Genomic DNA, 22922 nt, shown 5'->3' on the forward strand with positions numbered 1-22922 from the left:
AAGTAAGTCATTTTAAAAAAAAAGACTACCATGATACTTTTATTGATGTTTCATGCTGTGCCTATACAAGTGATGAGAAAAAGCCCAAAAAGTCATGCATGTTTTTCTATACTATTTGAGCACTTCGCTGTCACTTGAACCACACTTAGGACAAATGTCATCATAAGCAAGTTTCAAGAGAATATTTCAGCAGAACTTTAAACAAGAACCAAAAGCAATTTGTCAACACACCTCTACATCATTAAAAAGCTTCAGTATCAGTTAAGAGAAAATAAATTGTGCTGGACAAGGGTGGAAACTATATACAACCATTATTTAAGCTGAAGTAAACCATGGTTTCATAGAAAAAACTTGCAACATATCAGATAACATTGTGCTATACAATACAGCTGATCAGAAGTTTGGTTTTTTTCCACATCATTTTATCCATAAGAAGTTATAAAAAAAATTGTTTAGGTCACAAGACACTGGGCAGCACAAAGTTTAAAACCAAAACTCTGCAGCTGATGTCAAATTACACAGAAATTTTTACCAAAAGAGTATTTCCCTCTCTTCAGCTTCACTCCTTAACCAAAAAAAACCTTACCATGAATACAGGAGTTGAAAAGTTTTAGAGAAAGAGGGATGGGAAAGGCCTTCCTGATATAGTAAACTTGGATAAAGAAGTGTCACGCTTCTGAAAAGTTTTCTTTCCAGAGCTTCTGAAGTCTTAATTAGTAGAAAGCCTTTCACTGGCTGTAGAAGGTTGCAGGGTCTTGGCCTTTTCTTCCTGGCCTAGGCAGGTGAAATTCAGGTTTTTGAGCAATGAGGTTTGTGTACAGGCAGTTCTTTCCTTCTGTATTCATTTATTTTCTGGCTGATAGAAGTATTCTAGGAGCTTAAATGATTCAGTTTGAAAAAGCATTACTGTCAGTCAGTAACAGCATTCATCTTCATCGAGATCCCAAAAAATAAGTGCCCAGGAGGGGAAGTCCACCAGGCCCATGGCAGCATCATCTATGAGCACAGCACAAAAGGTAGAGGCTGGACATGTACAATAATCCAGTTTATATTTAGGCACCTAATGAAACATTTCCAGGAATGCAGCACTCAAATGTTTCCAGAGAACTTCACAAAGTCGAATGGTGGACCCCAGCAAGTCTTACTGCATCACTTGAGAACACTGCTGTCCATCACAGGTCCTTAGCCAAGTCTTACAACAAAACTGAGCAGGGAGGAAACAGACAAGCTGGATTTTCATCTATTTCAGTGATACTTCCTTATTCAAGGCTGACTAAACAGTTATTACTACATCATATGTAGGAAAACTCCCTGCACAGCACAGCAGAACTTCAGCCTGCCGTGCCTGATTTAATACAAGGTGTCAAGGCATCACCATCAGAGACTGCTCAGCCTTTCCAAGACATGGTTCAAATTTGCACATAAATGTGGAGAGAAAAAGCACACAGACTCAGGTTAGCAATTCCCACAGTTTTTCCATTATTCCAGGTTCTACACGTATGAGAAAAAAGCTGACTTGTCTCTACAAAACAGCAATCTTTATGTTTTGTGCTTCAGCGGAGTAGTTCAGAAAGACTAAAAGCTTGTGACAAAAGTATAAAAAAAATTATGAAAGTTTAAAAATTCATTATTCATTAATTATCTTCATTTAAAAAACCTCAAACCCCGTATCTTGCCTAACAAGATGTCAGTGTTAAGAATACACTTGCAAATTACTATTACTTAACATCTTTTGGCAACATGCAGAAAATAATAATACAGGTGGCAGTAAAACATCCAGTGCTGTTTTAATACTCCCAGTAATGCTGGGAAACAGTACAAATTAGTTAGAAAATAATAATACTGAAAGTTTTGCATATCTATTAAGTCTAGTGAGGTAATATTGATACTTTAAAAACTTATGCCACTTCTGCACTGCTTGCTTTTATTGCTGAATTAAAGATTATTAGTGAATATGATTTCTTTTAATTGCACTGCACCCCAGCACATCTTAATACTAAGAATATGATGCGTTAGTTATTCCAATGCTACCACCTAGCACAAGGCCAAGTTCAATTAACACTTGTACAGGGAAATTATATTTGAAGAAACTCACACCGCTGGAGTCACCTGCTACATGATGGGAGAGAAAAAAAAGAAAATCTCGTATCCTGGCAAATCTAATTTTAGGTTCTCTTCACTGATGCCTTTTCTATAAATTGAAATAAATACTGCCACCAAAAAAAAATTACCCCCTATATTCTAGGTCAAAACTTTTAGTGTGAGAGTATATAAGTTAATAAACAGTCCCATTCCTTTTTCCTTCGGAGGGAGTGCAGGTAAAGTGCAGCGGCAGCAGCGGGAAGCCCTCTGGAGTCGGTGCCGTGGCTGTGTCAGATACGGAGCTGGTAGCCCACCTCGTTGAGTGTCGCCAGGTCTCCTTTCTTGTCGCGCACCGCCGGCCTGCGCACAGGGGAGGGAAGAGGGCGCTGCTGACCAGCGATCCCGCACGGCACAGCGAGCAAGGAAAAGCTCGCCTCAGAGCAGGGCTGGACAGAGATAATGTTGGCTTCTTAACACAGCCCTGGTAAATCTGCTGCAGGAACTACTGGGATAGAGCTATCTGTGTGTTGCCTCTGAAGCCACACGCCAGTGAAGGACAAGCTGTGCCATGCTGGGATCCAGGATGGGAGCCTGAAGCAGCCCCTTCTCCTGACTTGAGGGAGGGCCTAAATGAGTAGCTAAGACTAGACACACCCCACCTGTCATCTACCCTGGAGCAGGACTCCAGCTTTTGGAATAAAGCTGAGACAGCTGAGTGCAAACAGGTAGGGCCTCTTACATGGCCACTGCCTGTTGGCTCTCCCAGCCTCCTCCTTCCTCCTGGCTGGGTCTGTGTGAAGGGCTGCAGCCCACCATACAAAATACAGGGTGGACTTCCTTCAGTCTCCTGGCACCCAACATTCTGATACCATTCACCTGAGTAATCACACACACGGATGCTGTTAGGCCATTTAAGTATTCCAACAGCTTGAACCAAAGAAAATCTTGAGCAATCGGTCCCTCTCTTTTTAGCAAGCAAAAGAAAAGCTCCTGCAACAAAGCTGTCAAACCAAAATTATCCAGCTGATTTATAGTCTGTGGAAGTGTCTGAGAGGTTATTGCAGGCTCTTGGCTGTTTTCACACAAAGCCGTCTGTTTGCTTTTCTAAAGACAGACATTGTTTAAAGTACACATTTCTCTAGTACTCTATAGCATGTCTGCTTCCCTGCAGAAACACAGCTAAAGCCCAGTAGTACAATGGAAGGCTGATCATGGCTCCAGTGCTTTCAGCTCCTCAGCCCTGGTTTCCAGCTCTGTTTGCTTACTCTTTGCTCACTCTGCAGCAGATATGACCCCCTGAGTTTGCACAGCCAGGCTGACACTTATCTCCCTGCTGCAGGCTGCCAGCCCCTTCCTGCTGGAGCAGCTCAGGGCAGGCAGCAGTGCCACAGGCAGGCTGGAAACGAGGGAAAGCCCAGCCCTGCCTGTGGCACACACCAGGGAAGAGCTGTACTGCTGCAGCCCCAAGAACTGGGGGTGTATAGCTCACACATACAACATGTGCAACAGAGCCTTTGAAATATTCTTTAATTCTTTGATTCAATAAAGATTTTTATTTTTTCTTTTTAAGAGCAGAACTGCTAACACCAGATCCCTGCTGAGAATCTGCACAGCATTTGAGAGCTGGGGACATTGCTTTGGACAGCTAATGCTCTTCTGCCTAGCAGCACATTGAATGAAACCTGTTGCTTTGCCATTTATCTAAGCACCTCCCATAGTAACCTCACCATCCTCACTGCAGCACTGCCCTGCACCATGCCTCGTATTTGTGTCAGTTTAAGTACTTCACAGAAGCGAAGGAGTCTTTGCTGGTCTCTCTCACTTGCAGGAAGGCATCACACTTAAAGAAATCACTGTAAGATAGTTTGCATTTTTCCACATTAGTCCTTCAGAGCAGATGGGATTTGACTAACCAGTAAACAAGCTACAAGCTGCATCCCTGAGAGCTTGTGTAGGAGTCAGACCAGAAAGAGATGCACCATATGAAATTTCCAGTATCCTTCCCTTCTCCCTCTCTCCAATTTAGGGATCCTCTTCACACATTTTTAACCCTCCCTTTAATTAAGGTCACAATATGGTCTTAATTAAAGCATGCCTGGATGGTAGTACCTTCTCTGATTATCCAAGACAGATGGGGAGCCACTGTAACACCCATGGTGACATGCCCATTTCCACCCATCCACAATTGTCTGTAGCTTTTAGCTACAAACAGACTGTCCTCCATAAGTTTCAGGAAAAGACAAGACTTAGACCAGAGGCACCACAGATCCCATTCTCCTTGGCTGGCAAATGACCTTATGCCAAACATGCTCTCTGAGGAGAGGGGCCTCTGCTTTACTGGCCCATCAGATCACACCTCCTGTCCAAAGCACCCGGGCCGTGAGCAGGTGAGCAAGCTGTGTCCACACAGTATTCATGAACTGTCTGTACTGGAGCTGCCTGATTTTACATATCCTAATGTAATCCTGCCCCCTTGCATATCCTGGTAAAACAGACTAGCAGAATTTCCCTTTCAGCAGCTACACTGGGCTGAAGGCACACAAGGCCAGTGTTGCCATGCCATTCACAGAGCATGCATGTTAAGCCTCAACATGAAATTGAAAGGAAATAGATCTGGTAAGCCAACATTTAGGGGCAGAGATTCTCCAGCCAACTGCATGACCCTCCCTTCTAAATTCAAAGCAACTCTTCCAAACCCCTCCAGCTCCAAGCACCCCTGGAGAGAATGAAACACTGCATTGCCTGTTCCAGCACAGGTCTGCACTTTACTGCACCCTTCTGCTTTGGGACTTCAGAGGATGGGCAAGTGGACACAGTAAAGCTTCAGATTTACAAGATTCACTCTACCCTATCTATATCCTCTGTATTCATGCAGGATCACACCAGCTGTCGGCTAAGAGCACATGGACTGCTGCATAGCTCAGAGTTAACAAGCTGCAATTTGACTACACACCAGCTCATAGGCAGGCATGTACTGGGTATTGCATTGCCACCTGTCCTGCAATGTGCCCCACCTGCCTTGCAGCTGCATTTTCTTTCAGCTAAAAGGCTGTCATGGGCTTGCTGGCAGCCACCACTAAGGTTTACCTAATAAACCTGAAGCAACAAGGATGAGAAGTTAAAGGTTTATGGCTGTGAAATCCTCTTCTGTATTTAAGCACAGTTTCAGCCTTTGTCCTTCAGAAACAATCCAGCCAAGACACTCTAGTTCACCATTCCACATATCCTTCAGTGGGAGATTTCTCCTAGCAGGCCCATATAATTTTAGTGTTGATGAAACCCAGACTGTAATAACAACTTGCCATCAGCAGGTGAAGCCTTTCTAATGAATGTGTTACTCAGCCCCTGCCAGCTCACGCTGGAGCAAAATACTTCTGTCCCCCTCCCCAGCAAGAAAGCTGTAATTACAGCACATGAATAAGAGATCCACAAAAAAACAAAACAGTGTTAATAAGCACAGCCATTCTTTAGCTAGGATTCTAGCCTAAAGCCCAGTAAACCTGACTCTCTCTTATTCTCTGTGTAACACAAAGGCCTCTCACTCCACCAGGTTCTCAGAGATCCATCAATATGGAGAACAGAATACCCCATTTCTCCTGTTGTGTTTCTCACCTTATGTCAACTGCTGCATGTGCTGGGATGTGTCATTGAGCTCATCCCTGAGCAGGGGATGCCATTCCCCTTTCAGGGCTCACAGCTCATCACACTGTGTCTGGGTCCTGCATCTTCTATCATGGTGACCCAGGGTTTATTAAGTTACATACAATTTGTCCTTGATACAGAGCAACAGAGCAGAACCACTGAGCAGGTAACAGGTGCTGAAGCCACTGCAAGGCCATCTGTACACTCCCTGTCTTTCTGTCCTGGAAAAGCAAAGCTGCCAAGGTGAGATCAGTCACTGCAGAGCAGCGCAGACATGCCCAGTAGGTCTTCCAGGAAACCACCTCAACTGGAGAGTCCCCAGGCCCAGTGACACTCACTCCTCTCCAGAAATACTTGATCCACTCCAGCAACTGCAGAAACACTACCAAAAACTCGAAAATGAAACTGTTCCTCAAAGAGAATCTAGGTGGTGAAGAAGCCTGAAGCAGCTGAGCCCATTACAACTATAATTATCTATGCACTAAACAAGGAGCTCTCAGTGACGAAGCCCAAAGCACAGCATCGTGGACTGAGTGTGAATGAACGTGTAAAAACAAAAGCTTGCTGCAAAATCATCTGCTGCTAATGTATCTTAAAGTTATCTTTAGAAGGTTAGTCTAATGTCTTTGTTAGCTGCTTTAAAATAAGTAAGTGCTGAGACAGTAGTCTGGGAACCTATTTAAAAAGCAATGATCATAAATATGTGACTAATCTGGGTTACGTATAGGCTTTCACAGTTGTCAGCTTCCTGGCATGGAGCACTACAGCTAGAACTCAGCTCTTCCACATCTAAGGTAGGGGAGTCTGAATTGCCAGTGGCTGTAAAAGGCCTGTGGATCTGGAAGCAGAGTTTTATCCATTTAGAGGTATTGCATCCATCCTTCCCCACATAGCTAAAGAACAACTCTTAGCTACGACACACATGCAAAGTGGCACAGCGTTTTTTTAAGCCAATTAAAATCAAAGAATACAATTCAAGTGATGTTGTCACTTTGGAAAGACGAGTTTACTTTTCCACTGTCTCTGTAAGCTGCACAGTCCAAGGACCCTGAAAGGAGGGGCCATCAGGCAGCAGGAAGCACAGCAATGCCAGGACATCAGCAGTGCCAGCAGCTTCTGGAGCCTCTCTGGTAACTAAGGCACCTGCTGCAGTTTTCCTGTATGAGCCAGTGAGCAGGGAAGTTTTGTACAGCGAAGTAACCCCACCAACCTCCCCTTGTGCCCCAGCAGGGCCAGTGGCAGGAATACTCACGATTTATCTCTCCTGCAGGCCCGTCTCTGGGGGCTGCCTTGCCTCCGGCGAGGGGACAGCGACTTACCCCGGGGTCTCTCCTTCATCGGAGAATGGGCACTTGAGGGTTTCAGAATCTGTGAGAGAGGGGGCAGGGAAGGAAGCAGCCTTCAATAAAGGCAATGATTCACTGCAAATAAAAGTTTAAAATAAAGGGCCTCCTACAGTAGCAGGGATGGCACACAAAGAGCCTTCAGTCCCTTGGGGCTTATTCAAACCCTGCCCAGGTTAAGAGGAACTCAAAGCTGTTATCATGTGATAGCTGTTCAGGGGCCCCTTGCAAAAATTAGTTGGTGTCACCAGTTCAGCTCCCAGATGAATACTGTCTCATCCATGGCTTTCTTCAGAGCTGGCAACAGCAAGAGATAGGAAAAATGGCTTTGAGCCTCAGCTGAAAGAAATTCAAGCAGCCAAATCACCCTCTCCAGCTTTTCTCTCAACAGAGCTGACCATCTCTCAGGCTGGCAGCTGAACTCTGACAGTGAGGCTTTTCAGTAGGTCTCCAAGTTGCCCCCATCCTCCAGGCCCTCCAGTATTACACTCACACTCCAGACTGCTTTAAAGACCTGATCTTCCAAACTCAGCCCACTCACAATGGAAGACCTCTGAATTCTGTAGTAACTAGAGGGAAAGGTCAGATGCAGGGCCTTCAGCCTTCAAGGGTTCAGGGCTGTGGTCCTGGCCCTGAGGCACTCACCAGGACTAGACCCAGTGTCACAGCTCAGTGCACACAGAGAGCTGGTCCCTCTATCAAAAGCAAATACAAAACTCAGTAAGTCACCCACCCATATGGACTTCTTCAACTCATGCCTGCTTCAGCTGTTTGCTCTCTGGATAGTCTTAAAAGCATATGAATAGAGGAGAAGGAAAAAACCCAAACTTAATTATATCACTAATCAAGCCCGTATGCTTAAGGTGATAACATGGTACAAGGTGGCCCTCAAAACTCCTTGGCAGGGCAGGAGAGATGGCAGCCGAACATAGGGGCTACAATGGCCCTGGCAAGGCTCACCTCAAGGTCAGGGCAAGGGGGCAGGTGCCTCAGCCAAAAGGGCACGTGGCTGCTACGTAGGAGCCGTTCTTTAGCAGGGAAGGGGACGAGAGCCCAGAATAACTTGGACACAAGGCCACATACCTCTCCACAAGAGCCAGACCCATACTTAGCAACACACCTGCTCTGCTCCCACTGCTGGCAGCCAGCTGGACAGGCACCAAATCTGCTTCCACCATGACCACAAACAGCTCCTGTCCATGCCAGGCTCAGAGGCACGGTCAGGGACACCCCTCTTGCCCAAGGGCAGCCAAACTCTCCAGGCCCCTGGCAGCCTGCCCTGTCTCCTCGTTGTTTCCCAATGAGCTCTTCAGTCCAACCAGCCAGCAGGGAAGCACCAGTCTGTCAGGGAGTTGCTTCACTCGCCTTTCCCACATAACCTACTTTGTGATTTAGTTGAGGGTGGTGGACATCAGCCCCCTGGCATGTCCTGCAAGGAGAGGCAATCACTGACACAGATGTGCCATGGCACCTCCTGCAGCTCAGGTGAAAAACGCAGACACCCCTACCTGCAACTGGGCCACTCTTCCTAGTAGTTCCAGCCCCAGCCATGCTGATTCTTCCCAACCACCTTCTTCTGGAGTCATTGAGGAATGCAAACTGGGCAACAGCTCCCTGATAGCCAGGGACAAGCATGGGTACAAGTGTCTCCCAGGCTAAAGGAGAGATCCTTCAACTAAACAGCTGTAAGCAGTGGAAAGCACACCAAATCCTGGGGAAGCAGCACTGGGACAGATGCAAGGACCCCCCCCTTAGTACACCTGATACCAGCATGATCTCAGGCTGACACAGAGCAAGACCCATCTCTGCAGGATGGGACAAGGCACAGCTGCCTCCTGAGCCCAACCCCACGAGCACAGACCTACCTTCATCCTCATATCCCTGGCAAACTTCTCCAGCTCCTTTCTGACTTCTGTGCGCATCATTTTGGACACGTTGAGGACCAGCTGCTTCCACTCGATGGGCTGGAAGCTGTGCGGCTCGTGCGGGACGTACAACCCGATTTTGACTTTTTTGACTGAATGCAAGTACTTTTTATAGGAGTCTTCAAAGTCGAAGATGAGGTCGCTCAGAGTTCGGTACGTGAGAGGTTTGTCCATCAGATCCGATCGCCTGCTCATGCCCAGCGAGCCATAGCGGCCGTTGCAGTAAATCCCAAGCACCACGTGATGAAAATAGTTCCCTGAGAAGTGGGTTTTAAAGCTGATGGGGAATCGTTCCACGGAGGGCTGCCCGTTTGTTAAGTAGCTGGGGTGCACTGCATCAAGGCAACAACGGTGCTGGGAAAGCAGCAGGTACAATCACACCTGCAAGACACCTTCAGCAGGTTTGGGGTTTTTAACTGCCAGGGCAAAGGGCTTTCTTGTAAAGACAAACTTGTCCTCACTGTGCCCAGATACAGCCAATGCTGCCAAAGCCCATTTCACTGCTTGGAAAATAAGATGCAATGGTTCAGATGGGGAAGGGCATGACTCTGAATCACACTTAGGGGAAAAATAAAAACCACAACACTGTTCAAGTCAGCACACCTGAAGAGAGGCCACCCTCCCTAGATCTGTGGAAGTTCCCCATCTGATACCAACATCAAACTCCCAGGTTTCCAAAAGGAAAAGTGTTTACCTCCCTTTCTTAAGGGTTTGATACAACTTAGTTTACTGAGCCTTATTTTCTCATGTCTTCAAATAGTACCAAGAATTTTGGATTTATTCCTCTCCAAGGTGAGAGTCTGCCTTTCCTTCTGTAAACTGGCCCTCAGCATTGCCACTCCTCATACAGAATGTTTTAGCATGTTACCCTTGTGCCACATTGCTGAGAGGAACCAAAGGTCCAAGATGAATAATTAATTAGATAAACACAGAGGCATGGTCAGAAACAACACTCTTAACAAGCAAACCCTGTCCCTGGAATCACTGACTGGCCATTTCAAAGGCACCACGTGCAGAGGCCAGGACCAAGCTCAATGCAGTGTAGTGTATGATCTCAGAGGGGAGCTACGTGCAGATCACCTCCCTGGGAAGCTGCTGGCCCGTGCCAGGGAAAGGACAGGCTGAGAATCCCTCACACAAGCAGCTTTGCGTCAGCACCTACGTTGCACGCAGCTCCCTGCTGCTAATGCTGGGACAGCTGAAACTCACCCTGGCTCCACGTGCTGGCACCTGGCCCCTGGGACAGCAGGTGCCCTTCCCCTCTGCAGCTGAGGGCCCCACCCATGCCTGGGGGATGGAGGAGGGATGACCAGAAAAGGCTGTAGCAAAACGCTCCAGCCTGGCATTACTCCAGCCAGAGGCACCTGCTGTAACCTTGGAGCCATCCCTTGAGTCAGTTGGTCATGGTGCTGCCACTACAGAACACACCAGCCCAAAAGGCAGCACTGCCAAGATAGTGTCAGGGCATCCTGACAGATGGAGGAGTGGGCTCAGTTCCCACTGAAGTTGCAGGAACCTGCTCTGTCCAGGATTCTGCTCTGGGAATCACCAGCACCCCCTCCCCTCCCTAGCCCATGCCCAAAAAGGAGGCTTTTAACAGCAGTGAAACAAGAGCCACCGCACAGCTGAGATATCCTGGGATGTTACTGTGACCAGCCTTCCTCCTCTGCCTGCATAGCACGGCTGCCTGACAGCTGCTGGGAAACTGAGAGCACAAAAAAGCCTTTGTATCAAGACTGTAAAACACAATTTGGGCTCAGTTCTGGTTCTGCCCAGCCTGACATGTCACCACCTCACCATCAGTGTGACTCCCTGGGACGCTAACCCCTGCCTGCACCCCACATTTCACCTATTTGTTCTACCGGGAGGCATGCAAAGCATCCAGTGGCTCTCATCTCTCTCTAAACCATTTTCTCAGGGGGATATTTCACGCAGTGTTTGTTGAATTTCACAAATTCAAACTTTTGACTTCTGGGTAAATGCAGAAACCAATTAATAAGAGATTCATGAACTGCACAGAATCTGAGGTCAAGAGCAAGGAGTTTCACAAACAAAGAAAAAAAAAACAGGCAAGAAAAACACATTGGCACAGAACTTTCAGAACAGCCACAGGGAAGCCTTTCAGTTCCATGTCAAACATGTTTAGCTGCATTCAGTGCTAGATGTCATCAGCTTTAGCAGCCTGGAGAAAATGTGTTAGAGGGTAAAGGAACAGACAACACTGGGCTCAGCTCATGGTGCACGTCACTGGCTGTACGACCATGAGTCTGGAAGACTGTGCCCAGCAGAGCACAGACCTCCCTACCACACACACGTGTCACCCAGCCAAGGCCACGTGCAGCTACCCCCTGCCCCACTGCCATCAAACACAGACACCCTGCAGCGACTGGCAAAGTCCACCCTGACATCACCTACGCAGAACAGAAACAGCTCTATTTGCCATAGGTGGTCTCACTGGATCACTGCTGCCTTAGGACTAGCTTCTCCAAGAAAAATACCTCCACCCCACCACCAGTAGATGATTTATAATTAAAGATTATAAATACACTGCAAGGGCAGAATGGGGCCCAGTCCCATTGTGTCAACTGGAAAACTCAGCACACACTCACCTCATTTAAAAGGTCACCTTGCTTCAGGCCTTAAAAGGTGCATCCTGTGAACATCAAAGTCACGTTACAATAATTTGTGTCCTACAGATCGATTCTTGCAAAAGCCCATTGTATTTATCACTCTGTGTAACTGAAAAAGCACTATCTTTTATTAACACCTATGAAGCTTTCAAACATCACCACTATTTTTCCCCCTCATTATGAAAGGGTTTTCACTCTGCTCCCCAAGTGCCTTTCTGTTAAGTCCATACAAAGCTTTGGTGGACACCTGCCACACATACACACTTCTGCCACAAGGGCTCAGAGAAGTTGCAATTTAATCTCATTAAATACTTAGTAGGAGTAAAAGAATCTTTTGAGGGCAGAAATTACCCACCATCAAATAACCCAGCAACAACCGCTGTGGAAATTAACCTTTAGGTACAGGTTGCTTCTGCTGAGGGACTGTTAATGAGAGTCCCCACCCGAGATGAAATACACAGCAAATGGGCTGGAAAGGCACATCAGATCTTCCCCTCTGTCCATGCATCATTATTAGAGCTTTTCCTTTCTGCTCTGCCCAAGGAGAGCTGTATTGTGGCAAACAAAAGGCAAGCACACAGCAATGCTGCAGCTGTAATCACACTTCTGGGCTGGGACTGTAACTGCAGGACGGAGAGTCAGGGAGTGAATTACATGTCACAATAGAGAAGCAGTGCAGAGCAGGAGAGGGCAAAAGCAGCTGCAGCAGAGCTCAGTGGCCTCCTAATTCCTGGGTCTTCAGGACAATCAGGATGATGGAGCCAGGCTCTTCTCAGTGGTGCCAACCAACAGGACAAGAAGCAACAGGCAGAAACTGAAGAACAAGGAGCTCACAGGTCAGGCACTGAAGAGTCCTAGCAAGTTGGTAACATCAGCCCCAAGTCCAGTCACTAGAGGGGCTCTGCAGGGCTCCATCCTCAGCCCAGGTCTCTTCAACATCTTCATTAACAACGTGGACACAAAACTCAAAGGAATAAATAAGTCTGAGGACAGCGCCAAACTGAGAAGAGTTGTGGACTCCTACAAGGGCAGAGAGACCTCAACAAACCGGAGGGATGGGCAACCACCAACCACACAAAGTTTAACAAGAGCAAGTGCTGGAATCTATACCTGAAAAGGGGCAGTGATTCATGTCTTAAGAGCCCAGTAAGGGTATTTTTGCTGAAGTCTGGTCAAGATGAGCACAGAAAACTACAGAGTGTCTAGTGCTCCTTTCTTCTGCCACTCCCATGGGCTGGGGCCATGAGCAAATGCCACTGGGCAGCACCAAGTTGGAGGGATGGCAGCAGGCTGGAGAGCAAGGAAGCAGCTCTAGTTACATCAGCAATGCTGAAGCTGCTAGCACAGGGCAGCATGTGGAGCAGGAGGAAAATAAATCTCGCACTTCAAAACCATCAATAAGACTTCAGTAAAACCGGAAGAGTTGTTCTTCCCAGCAACTGCTCAGAGGGCCCCCAACCACCAACAATAAACACTCAGAGAGGTTTCCAGCTGGAGTCAGACAGCCTTTCCCATGGGCTTGGGATTGCTTACTGTGAGGCAGAGTGCTACTGAGCCCACATCTGGATGTTGTCTACACAGAGGGCCCAGAGTTCCCCCTGGCAGCTCCAGGGTCCATGCAGGAAAGGCTCAAGCAGCTGGTTCAGCTTCCCAAAGCGGGACTGCCAGGGTGACATCCCTTAGATTGAGAAACCTTCTCTCCAGTGCTTGGCTACAGTGAGAGGTGACTATCTAAAGATTAGACCATGACAATGTAAGCAATTAAAAGCTCTCTCCCAGCTCTTCACAGCCACCACAGGGGCTGTAGATATTCAGCACAATCTTCCCTTCCCATATTTCAGTTAGCAAGTGGGTCAAGGTACAGACAAGCACGCAGGAGGCAAGGAGCACTACACAGACATCAATATCCTGCAATGACTGCAAGAAACTCTCCCCCTAATTGAAAACAATCGCTCCCAGCCCAGAAATGTACCTGCTGGTCTGAGAGAGATGGATGGACCCAGGTTTCCAGTGGTGATAAACATCTTCCACTGACTGCATCCACACAAGGAACAGTGCATAAGCTACTAAATAATTCCTTGCTCCTGAGGCACTTCTGCTCTTCTCTTCCTTGTTTAATGATACTATTGGCCAGGGGCTCTAATACCCTGCCCAGGTCCAAGTGTTACCTCACATGAACTGGGAGGGGGGTGCTGAAGGCAACAGGAGTGATTTATGCTCAGCCAATGCAGACGTGCCCCACAAAACTCCCCAAGGAGGGATGCAGTGTGCAGCTTCCCTCTCCCCCTCTGATATTTTGCTCTCCACATTTTAATAAGTGAATGCAGTGCAGACAAAATTCCCCTGGCACTTTTTGTTTTACTATTCCCTTTCATGGGCTCAAATCAATTGGATCTTTGCTCAGAAAGAGTGGGCTGAACGCACCATTACTCAGCTGATTTACAAGTGAACTGAGAAATGCCCTGGGGAAGACAGCAGGAGGAATGCTTCTGGTTAGGCACTGACAAGCAGATCATGTAAGCAGAGAGATATGAAGCCAGTTCAGACAGCTACACAGAGAAAAAGAGCTGTGCAGACTGCTGCAAAATAATGCTGAAAGATCTGTTTGAGCTTTTGGTCATCTCAGAGCAGCTGCTTCCTTGGCATTTGCAGACAGGGTAGCTCAGTACTTCACCTCTCTGCCCTATAAAAACGCTTCAAGATCAAGTGCATAGGCAATTATGCAAAACTTAATTCTGCACCAAGAGGGATTATAGAGGCATTTTATAAGAAGTCACACAGTAAAAGGCAATTGCACAAGCCAGGGAGCAGCTCAATTAAAGTGACATCTCGCTAAGCCGCTCTGTGCGAGCCGGCCTTTGAAGGAAGGCTCACACCGAGGGTCTGTGGTTTTTCAGTATCCAAGCAACACCCAAGGCCTGCCAGCACACAAAACACACCAGTACCTTATTTCCAGATACATGGAATGGAACCAGAGGTTAACACACGCACAGGGCTGCTCAGCTCAGGCCTGTGGGAAGGCACTGGCTGGAGGGAGACTCAGGAGAGGTAAGCACATCTTCTCTGGAAAGCACCTGACCTTGGAACGCTGCTGGCCTCACCGTGTCTGCATCCAGAGGGCAATGCTGAAGATCAACATCTCACAGCTGACAAAAACCAGCAAACTTCCCCACATGCCATGACAAAGATGCCTCCCCAAAGCCCCTCATGCTACACATGCACCACAGCACTACAAGGTTCCATATGGGCACAGGCTCTGTATCAGCCACTTCCCAGACACACAAATCCAGGTGGCCCATCCACCCACCACTGCTACACTCTTTGTGGACCCACACCTCAAGCAAAATACCTGGGGTTTATAGTGAATGGATCTCGTAAACGTAAATGCATCTGTTACTGGACCACCAGCTAGCAGACAGTCCCTGCTCTCAGACAGAGACTTCCAAGGCAGGAAGCAGAAGTCCTAGAAAGACATGCCTGCCCCATACTCTCCCCTGGCTAAACCTTCTCAATTTAAAAAAAAAGTTGGTCCTAAGTTTGGATTTTTTAAATTATCATCTAGAGACAGAAAAATTCATACACATCTTAATTCTGAAGAAACTTCAAATGACAAGAAACAGTACAAAATACAGCTTTCGACTATTTTGCTTCCCTCTCTTCTCAAAAAAAAAAAAAAAAACCAACCCAAAACCACCAAAATGAACCCACAAGTCAGGTTTGAGGCAAGCAAAAAACCAGCAACAACACTTTTAGGTTATCATGGTTATCTGTAGGCCACTAATCACCCTTTGCTCCTGTGATATATGGAATAATCAGTTCACTGCTAGAAATACAGCACTGCAAGCCACACTGACACTGCAGAGCAGCATCAGCTCCACCTGGGGATTATTTACCCTATTCCTTTCATCCTCAAATAGTTTGGGACACAGCCCTGACACAAGGGCAAGCATAACAGATCCACTGACATCACTTAAAGGGAATTCAGTTAATGTAAATTTTTGGGCTTCAGGAAAGCTTTAAATACTGTTACTCCCAGTATTCTCTTGGACAAAATATCCAGAACACAGCTAGAGAAATACACAACACAATGGGTGAGCAACAGGCTCAAGGGTCAGACACAAAGGGTTCAGCAAATGGGGTTGCATCAGGCTGACAACCACTCACTAGTGGGGTTCTACAGGGCTTCATTTTAAGGCTTGTCCAACATCTTCACAAATTACTTGGATGCAAGCCTCAAAGGTATGCTTAGTAAGTTTGCTGATGACACAAAACTGGGAGGAGCTGCTGACTCCCTCAAGGGCAGAGAGGCCCTGCAGACAGACCTTGACAAATGGGAAAGTTGGGCAATCACCGGCCTATGAAGTTTAACAAAGGAAGTGCCAGATTCTGCATCTGGGACAGGGCACACCCAGTTGTGTGGACAGACTAGGGAATGAGAGGCTGGAGAGTACCACCACAGAGAGGGAACATGAGCCAGCAGTGCCCTGGCAGCCAGGAGGGACATCCCTGTCCTGCGGGGCATCAGGCCCAGGATGGCCAGCAGGGAAAGGGAGGGGATTGTCCCGCTCTGCTCTGCACTGGGGTGGCCTCACCTCACAAAAGAGGGCAATGAAGATGGTCCTTGAGGGGAAGCCATACAAGGAGTGGCTCGGGTCACCTGGCTTGTTCAGCATGGAAGAGACTGAGGGGAAACCTCATTGCAGTTACAACTTTCTCATGAGGGGAAGATGAGGGGCAGGCACCGATCCCTTCTCTGTGGTGCCCAGTGACAGCACCTGAGGGAATGTCCTGAAGCTGTGTCAGGAGAGGTTTAGGTTGGATATTAGGAAAGGGTTCTTCACCCAGAGGATGGCTGGGCACTGGAACAGGCTCCCCAGGGAAGTGGTGACAGCACCAGGCAGCCTGACAGAGCTCAAGAAGCATTTGGACAACACACGGCCTGAACTTTGATGGTTCTTGTGGGTTCCTTCCAACTCAGGACATTCCACGATTTCTCCACCTGGAAGGGCTTTGAAGGGGATTTGAGTCTCTTGTTGACATCAAGCCCCCAAGACGCCGATCCCTCCAGCTGCAGGCAGAGCCTGTCAGCATTCCCAGGGGAAACCCTGTCAGCCAGAGCCACCTCTCAGACCCAAACCCGAGGCCCATCCCCTTCCCTCCACCCAGCAGCCATCAATTCCTACAGGCACTACCTGCCAGGCTCTGCCAGCCCCTTTTCCCACGGGAGGGGGCAGCAGCAGCCAGCAAAACGCGGCAGAGACATCCCAGGAGATGGTTTGCTTCCGAGCTTATTTTTAGCTGGGATTTGTTTTAAATGAAACTCGATAATTTCTGACAAGATGTGTCTGGCAACCTGTTCCTGCAGCCCTGCCCTGCCCTCCTCCAGTGTTTTAGGATGGAGCAGGTTGATCTATCAGTGACAGCACCAGAGGGCGGAGAAGCAAGTCAGTGTCTAAACGACTGAAGACTGAGTAGGAAGCAAGCATTATGTTAAGGGGAAGCTCAGATGTTTAACTGTAATGCAGACGTCTCTGCACAAAGCACAGCTGCGGGTTCAGAGACAAAAGCTAACGCGACTTGGCCATGTAAACATCAGACAAACCCAGAACGGAACCCATGCTCCTCGGGTGTTACAAGGCTCCAACAACAACCATCAGAGAAACGTTAACAAAGAAAACAAGGATTGTGTAGGCAGGTACTTTTCTGGGCACTTTGGGTCAGATCCTGACATTATGCAGGTTACCAGGGCAGGAGGCAGTCTGTTTATGGACCACACCACTTGTGAACCGGCACACAGCATCCCAACTCCCACCTACAAGCCCAGGCAATTCAGCAACTTGGTGATGAATACCAGGGCAGCTCCCCAAGCTGCTGGCACTCACCTTTGGCTGCAACCCTCTCAAACACCATCCGTGAGGGGCAATGTGTTAATCAGAGCTGCAGTGGCAAAAGTCACAGGCATGTGAAAGGATACATCCCCAGGATAACTGCTTCAAGGCATTTGATAGGTAAGGACTCCCTGGTCATTTCTTTTGCTGTCTCCATTAACCTAGAACAGAAACAAAACAGTTTTCAGTCCTTCCAGCTAGAGCAATGGTCAGGAATCAAAAGGTCTTCTCATAGACCAAGAGCCAGGCACCTCCAGTTCTTATCTCAGCAAGAGCTGGTGAACTTGATTCTCCCCTTCAGTGACTTGTTGGAGTCCTGTTACCTTCTGGAGGATGACTGGGGGGAAAAAAATATATATATCTGGCATCCCAGTGCCTTCCAGCCTCTGAAGGTGGATGGGAGGAATGCAGTCCTCTCTGCCTCTTGCAGCAACTCCCTGAGCATCACTTCAGACTGGAACACAAAGCCCCGATGAACTGCAGGAGCCGGCAATCATGGCAATCCCAGAGCAAGATCGAGTTTAGCTTATTTTCAAAATAACCCTGGCTCTCCTCTGGAGGAAAAACGAACAAACAAACAAACCAGGAGAGAGAGGATGGTTACATGGCCCCCTAAAAGCCACAAATGCCTCCATAATCCCATAGCTATGGTTGCAGACAAGAATTGACTGCCTTTTTATCAAAGCCTGCTCCGTAGAAAGCTCTACCAACACAGACACTTCACACCCCTGCAAACTGAGTTATTGTCTTGCTGCTGCTCTACATCTCCTTTGGACAGGAAAAGTGGCAAAATCCGCACAATTTCCTGCAGGAGTGCAGGAAACGAGGATTTTGCATGCCCAGGATTCTGCAAGTTCCCAAAGTTTAGTTACAATCTAGACACTACCTCTGGAGTACAGTTATTTGGCAAGGACAGCACTGAGACAAGCAACAAGCAACCTCAGGTCAGCTGAAAAAGCTATAAAAGCAGACTGGCACTGCACTATTAACCTAGTAGGTAACCTACCCCCTTCCACAAACAGATCCCGAAATCCTGGAAAAAAAATACTGGAAGCAGCCAGCCTAAAAAAGGCCAAAACAGTCACATCCAATGCCACACCAAAAAAAACACCCCACACCCCCCAAAAAAGTGCAGCTGAAAACTAAGCCAAAGGATAACTTTTCTTTTGCAGTCTTCTCTGTCCATATCCTTTCTCTGGGAAGAGCTTTGTAAACAGATCCCTACTCTAAGGAAATACAACATTAAATGATAAAAATATTTGTATTAGAGAAGATTATGAAAATATGCATCTGAAACCATCAGAGTCTGTTTCCCCCACTTTCTGATTCACCCACCTCATGCATTTTAAACCTTGTGTTGAATGCGACAACAGAGCTTCCAGTGCTATTACAGCCTGTCACAGCCATTTCATGTCCCATTTATCCAAGTTAGAAATTATCTTTTCATTTGTAAACAACCACCCCTTACACTCTGCCTGCAGTACAGAAGACTAATTAGAGTTTGCCTGCCTCCTCCACACTCACAATCAGCCACAGAAGCCCAGAGAACTGCTGGAAGCACAGAGCAGCCCCGGGGAGGGCACACAATGGGGCTCCTTCATCCCCCACAGAGGGTGGCCACTGCAAAGCCCTGTCTCTGTCTCAGAAGTGTTAGGTGCAGATGAGGCATGGGAGGTATCCATAAACAAGATAATCCATTGAATTTCCTATCTTCTAACTACATGGGAGTAACAAAAAAAAAAGGGGGGGGGGCTGATTATGAATATGCATCATGAAGAAAAATGTGAAGTCATGAAACCATTTATCTGCAAGCCATTTGGTGTGACCTATGCTTGGTTAACACGGTCTGAGGGGCAGGGGCAGCATCTCCCCCTCAGGCACACACAGTAACCTGCACCTGGACCCAGGAGCTGCAGCAGGACCTGGCAGCTCAGAGGTACCAATGGAGCAGGACAGTGATGAGGGTCTGTGCGAGGGCAGCCTCGCCCAGGAGGCACCACCAGTGGTCAGCAAACCAGCACCCACCTGCACTCCTGGGGCAGGCTGTGCCCCCACACACACCCACCCTGGAATCCTGGGGAGTGCTCTGCAACAGTTTGCTTCCTCTCTGCATTTACAGCACGGACCGCAGGGTTTATGTGCATGACCCAGTTCAAGAGCCACTGAGTTTTTCTTCCACTTTTAACAAGCTTGAGTCAAAGCATGGCCTCAAACCCTGTGTTTGCATTGGAAGCAGAGGCCCTGGAGAATCCCCAAGCCACTGCTCTGCCCAAGGCAGCATAAGCCAAATCTAAATCACTCCCTACAGATTATTTTTCAGTCTACTTTCAACTGGCTTCTCAAAAGCCTGGGAACCCACCAACTAATCTATCCTATACTTAACCTTGCATCTAAGAAGGTCCCCTGATGTTTAAACTAAATCCTTCCCTTTTTGCAAATTAAACCAGGATCTATTTCTGCTCTCCACAGTGGGCATGGAGACCATTCATCATCTCTCCTCTTGCTACAGACATTTGTATATGCAAAAGACTGTAATTGACCCTCTCCTCTGTAAAAATGAGAAAGCAGACACCGATTTTGATTTAATTCTTCCCTCACTCCCCCTGAAAGCTTCCCCCTTAGGTTTTGATTTAAGGACAGTGTTTGTTCCTTTCAATTTTGCAATCCCTTCAACCAACTCATTTCTTACTGTCCTTTGGCTAAGCCCACAACAGTACAAACAGACAAATTTCCTTCTGAATCCAACTTTCACTGCATATTTGCAACCAAGCCAGTGTGCTGTTAGCTTTTCCCTGTTGGCCCACACTGAATCAGCTTCTGGTGGTTTTTTGTGGGGTTTTTTTGTGGGTTGGCTGGGAAGTTTTTTTGTTAGAGGTGGGGATTTTTTGGCTGGGATTTTCTGGTGAATTTTGTTTGGTTTTATTCTTTTAAGCTCAGCCTCCTCTTTGCAAAACTAGTCTTTTGCTCTCCACAGCTGGCTATTCCCAAAACCTTCTATGCATTGGCCCTCACTAAATTATCCCCTGTTTGCTCCAGCCCAAGAGATCACTCTGAATATCCCAGTTTCACTTTTCAAAGCCTTGTCACCTTGTCCAGCCTGGACTGCAAACCATCCATCAGCACACAACTAGTCTTACCCAACCTAAGGAAAAACTGAGCTGGGGCAGACACTGTACACACCTCAACTCACAATCTCAGCTAGGCAAGATTGGCAAAGTGCCACTTTCTGCGTGCTGCCTTTCACCAAGTTGGGCCCTTACATTAAATAGTTGTATTTAGACTCAAGGTCCCTGCCTTATCTGCAGAGATAAGATGTGGCCTTATCAAAAGCCACACTAAAACAAGGAGTTATTACATCCACGTCTTCTCCCTTGTTGACAAAAGCTCTCACACGCTCATTCTCAGAAACAAACTGTGCCCAACAATATTAATGTTGCCTTTCCCTTCCCTTGAACTGCAGATAAACTCAAAGTTCCTCAACTTATCTTTTCTCTTATTCTTTTTAAAGGCTGCTACCTTTGCCTTCCTCAGCACCCACCCTCCCCACATTCTCTAACACAATTATTAAGGGTTGGAGGCTGCTTGTCAGTTCTCTAAGGGATCAATGGCAAATGACAGAGCATTCAGCTCATTTGAAAACAGCTCATTACAGGTGCTCTTTGATTTATCCTTTCCCTCTTTTCCCTCACTCCTAAATCCTTATCACACTGTCTCAGACATTAAGAGTGACCAGAAAGTCTGCAGTTAAACTTGTGAACGGAGATTCAAGGAAGGTAGAAAAGAATTAAAAACCAGCACCAAGCATTTCAGTCCCCTGCCTTAGCAAGGTTTGCTTCTGGGATTTTCTTTAAATCTTGACAGTTACCTAAGACAAGTCCACATCTATAGGTATTCTTTACAGTCTTATATCAGACAGCTGGGAATTAGCCCACAGTCTACCTCTCCCCACGCTCCAGTGAGCACTGGGGGCAGCTCATCTCTTCCAGGAACTCTCAGGGGAGACTGCTACAGTCAAAGACAAGCACCTTGCAGGCCCCCTCTCTGTGGCATTTACACCACCACCTGATGTCTGCCAGGCAGATCTCTATTCCAGACCACAGTGAACACTTCTGCCTCTAACAAATGTAGCCAACAGGAACAGGCTGCTTGTTCCTCCCTCAAGACCCTAGTCCTTGGCAGATAGTGATACTTCCTTGTTAATTGATTCAAATTTCTTTCAGTGTTTTCAGGAGGATCTCACCAGCTGGCACCGACCACACTGGAGTCCCTTCAGGGATGACCGTGCTCAGCGAGAGGCTCCCCATTACCTTCACCAAAAAGACTTCTACAAGACTGAATAATTTTTTTATTATTGAGAACCTCCAGCACATTCTCCCACAAAATTCTCCTTGCACAGACCCATGAATTTTGCATGAGGTCCATAAAATCTTCTCCCAAGTTTTTCTAAGGCTCCTGGCAGTTTCATTCATGACAACGAAGCCAAGAGAGAAGCGAAAGGCACCAGCAGGGACAAAAGGAGATAAAAGAGCAGAGGAAATACGAGTCTTGTGAATCTTCTCAAAAACAGTGTTTCAACAGCAAAAGCACTTCCACCACATGCTGAACACCACACCGTATCTGTAACATTCCCCTTTTGTGCCAGAGAGAAGCAGATGTTCAAATGCCTTCTGCAGTCTATTGTCTGGAATTGGTATGAGCCCATTTTTCTTGACAGCCCCATCAGTGTTCCTTAATAACATGGTGTGTGGAAACAGTATTATTCCCAGTCTCCCCTTCCCTGTCATTTGGTTGCACTGCTGCCACGTGACAGCTCCTATTGCACTCCTTTACTGCAATCGATTACACATTACATCTGCAGCCACCGAATGTCTCTCCCTCCTCACAGAGCAGCTTCTGGGCTCTAATTTCTCAGAGACCACAGAACCTACCTAAACATCAATTTCTGCTTCATTGTAGGTCCCCCTGTTCAGCTGGCACGTAACTGGTGGGAACAGTACAACACTGCACCTCCCCAGATCCTCTGGGGAGGACAAAGAGATTTGTTTCTCATTGTGACTCACACCTGCATCCTAGAGCAGAAGCTTCCAGAGGGCTTATCTCTCCTTGTAAACCCAGTAGTAACAGCTTGTTGACATTGAATTCATAGTTACAGATATTGCTAGATATCCAGACACACGCTTTTTTCCTAAAGCTCTTACATGATCTAACCCTGGAACTTTTAAAAAGAACAGCTGTGTCAGTCAAAAGTACCATTTTTTATCAGACTGGTCATACCAACAACAGTGTAATATAATTTTAGCCAGCATAATCCTGTATGGGAAAAGGAAAACCGGTCCTACTGGTGTCTGAAACATTCATATCACATGCATACACACATGGATCAGGAGAGCTGAACTTCACAGGGTGCCCTTT

At 47.1% G+C, this 22922-nt stretch overlaps 1 protein-coding gene across 2 annotated transcripts in view; it reads right to left on the reverse strand.

Moving 5' to 3' along the window:
- Positions 1 to 10: 10 nt before the first annotated feature.
- The window catches only part of VASH2 (vasohibin 2), a 33954-nt gene continuing 11042 nt past the window's right edge, over positions 11 to 22922 (reverse strand). For both annotated transcript variants that reach the window (XM_066178297.1, XM_066178298.1), the window contains exons 4-7: positions 17597 to 17671; positions 8933 to 9314; positions 6977 to 7092; positions 11 to 2442 (exon numbers count right to left, since the gene is read on the reverse strand). In XM_066178297.1, the coding sequence (XP_066034394.1) occupies positions 2373 to 2442; positions 6977 to 7092; positions 8933 to 9314; positions 17597 to 17671 (643 nt within the window). In that variant the 3' untranslated portion in view covers positions 11 to 2372. The remainder of the gene's footprint in view (positions 2443 to 6976; positions 7093 to 8932; positions 9315 to 17596; positions 17672 to 22922) is intronic.

The sequence above is a fragment of the Chamaea fasciata genome, unplaced genomic scaffold, assembly GCF_029207755.1.
Source record: "Chamaea fasciata isolate MVZ Bird 193981 ecotype frontalis unplaced genomic scaffold, bChaFas1.0.hap1 SCAF_3, whole genome shotgun sequence".
In the NCBI taxonomy this organism is placed as follows: domain Eukaryota; kingdom Metazoa; phylum Chordata; class Aves; order Passeriformes; family Sylviidae; genus Chamaea; species Chamaea fasciata.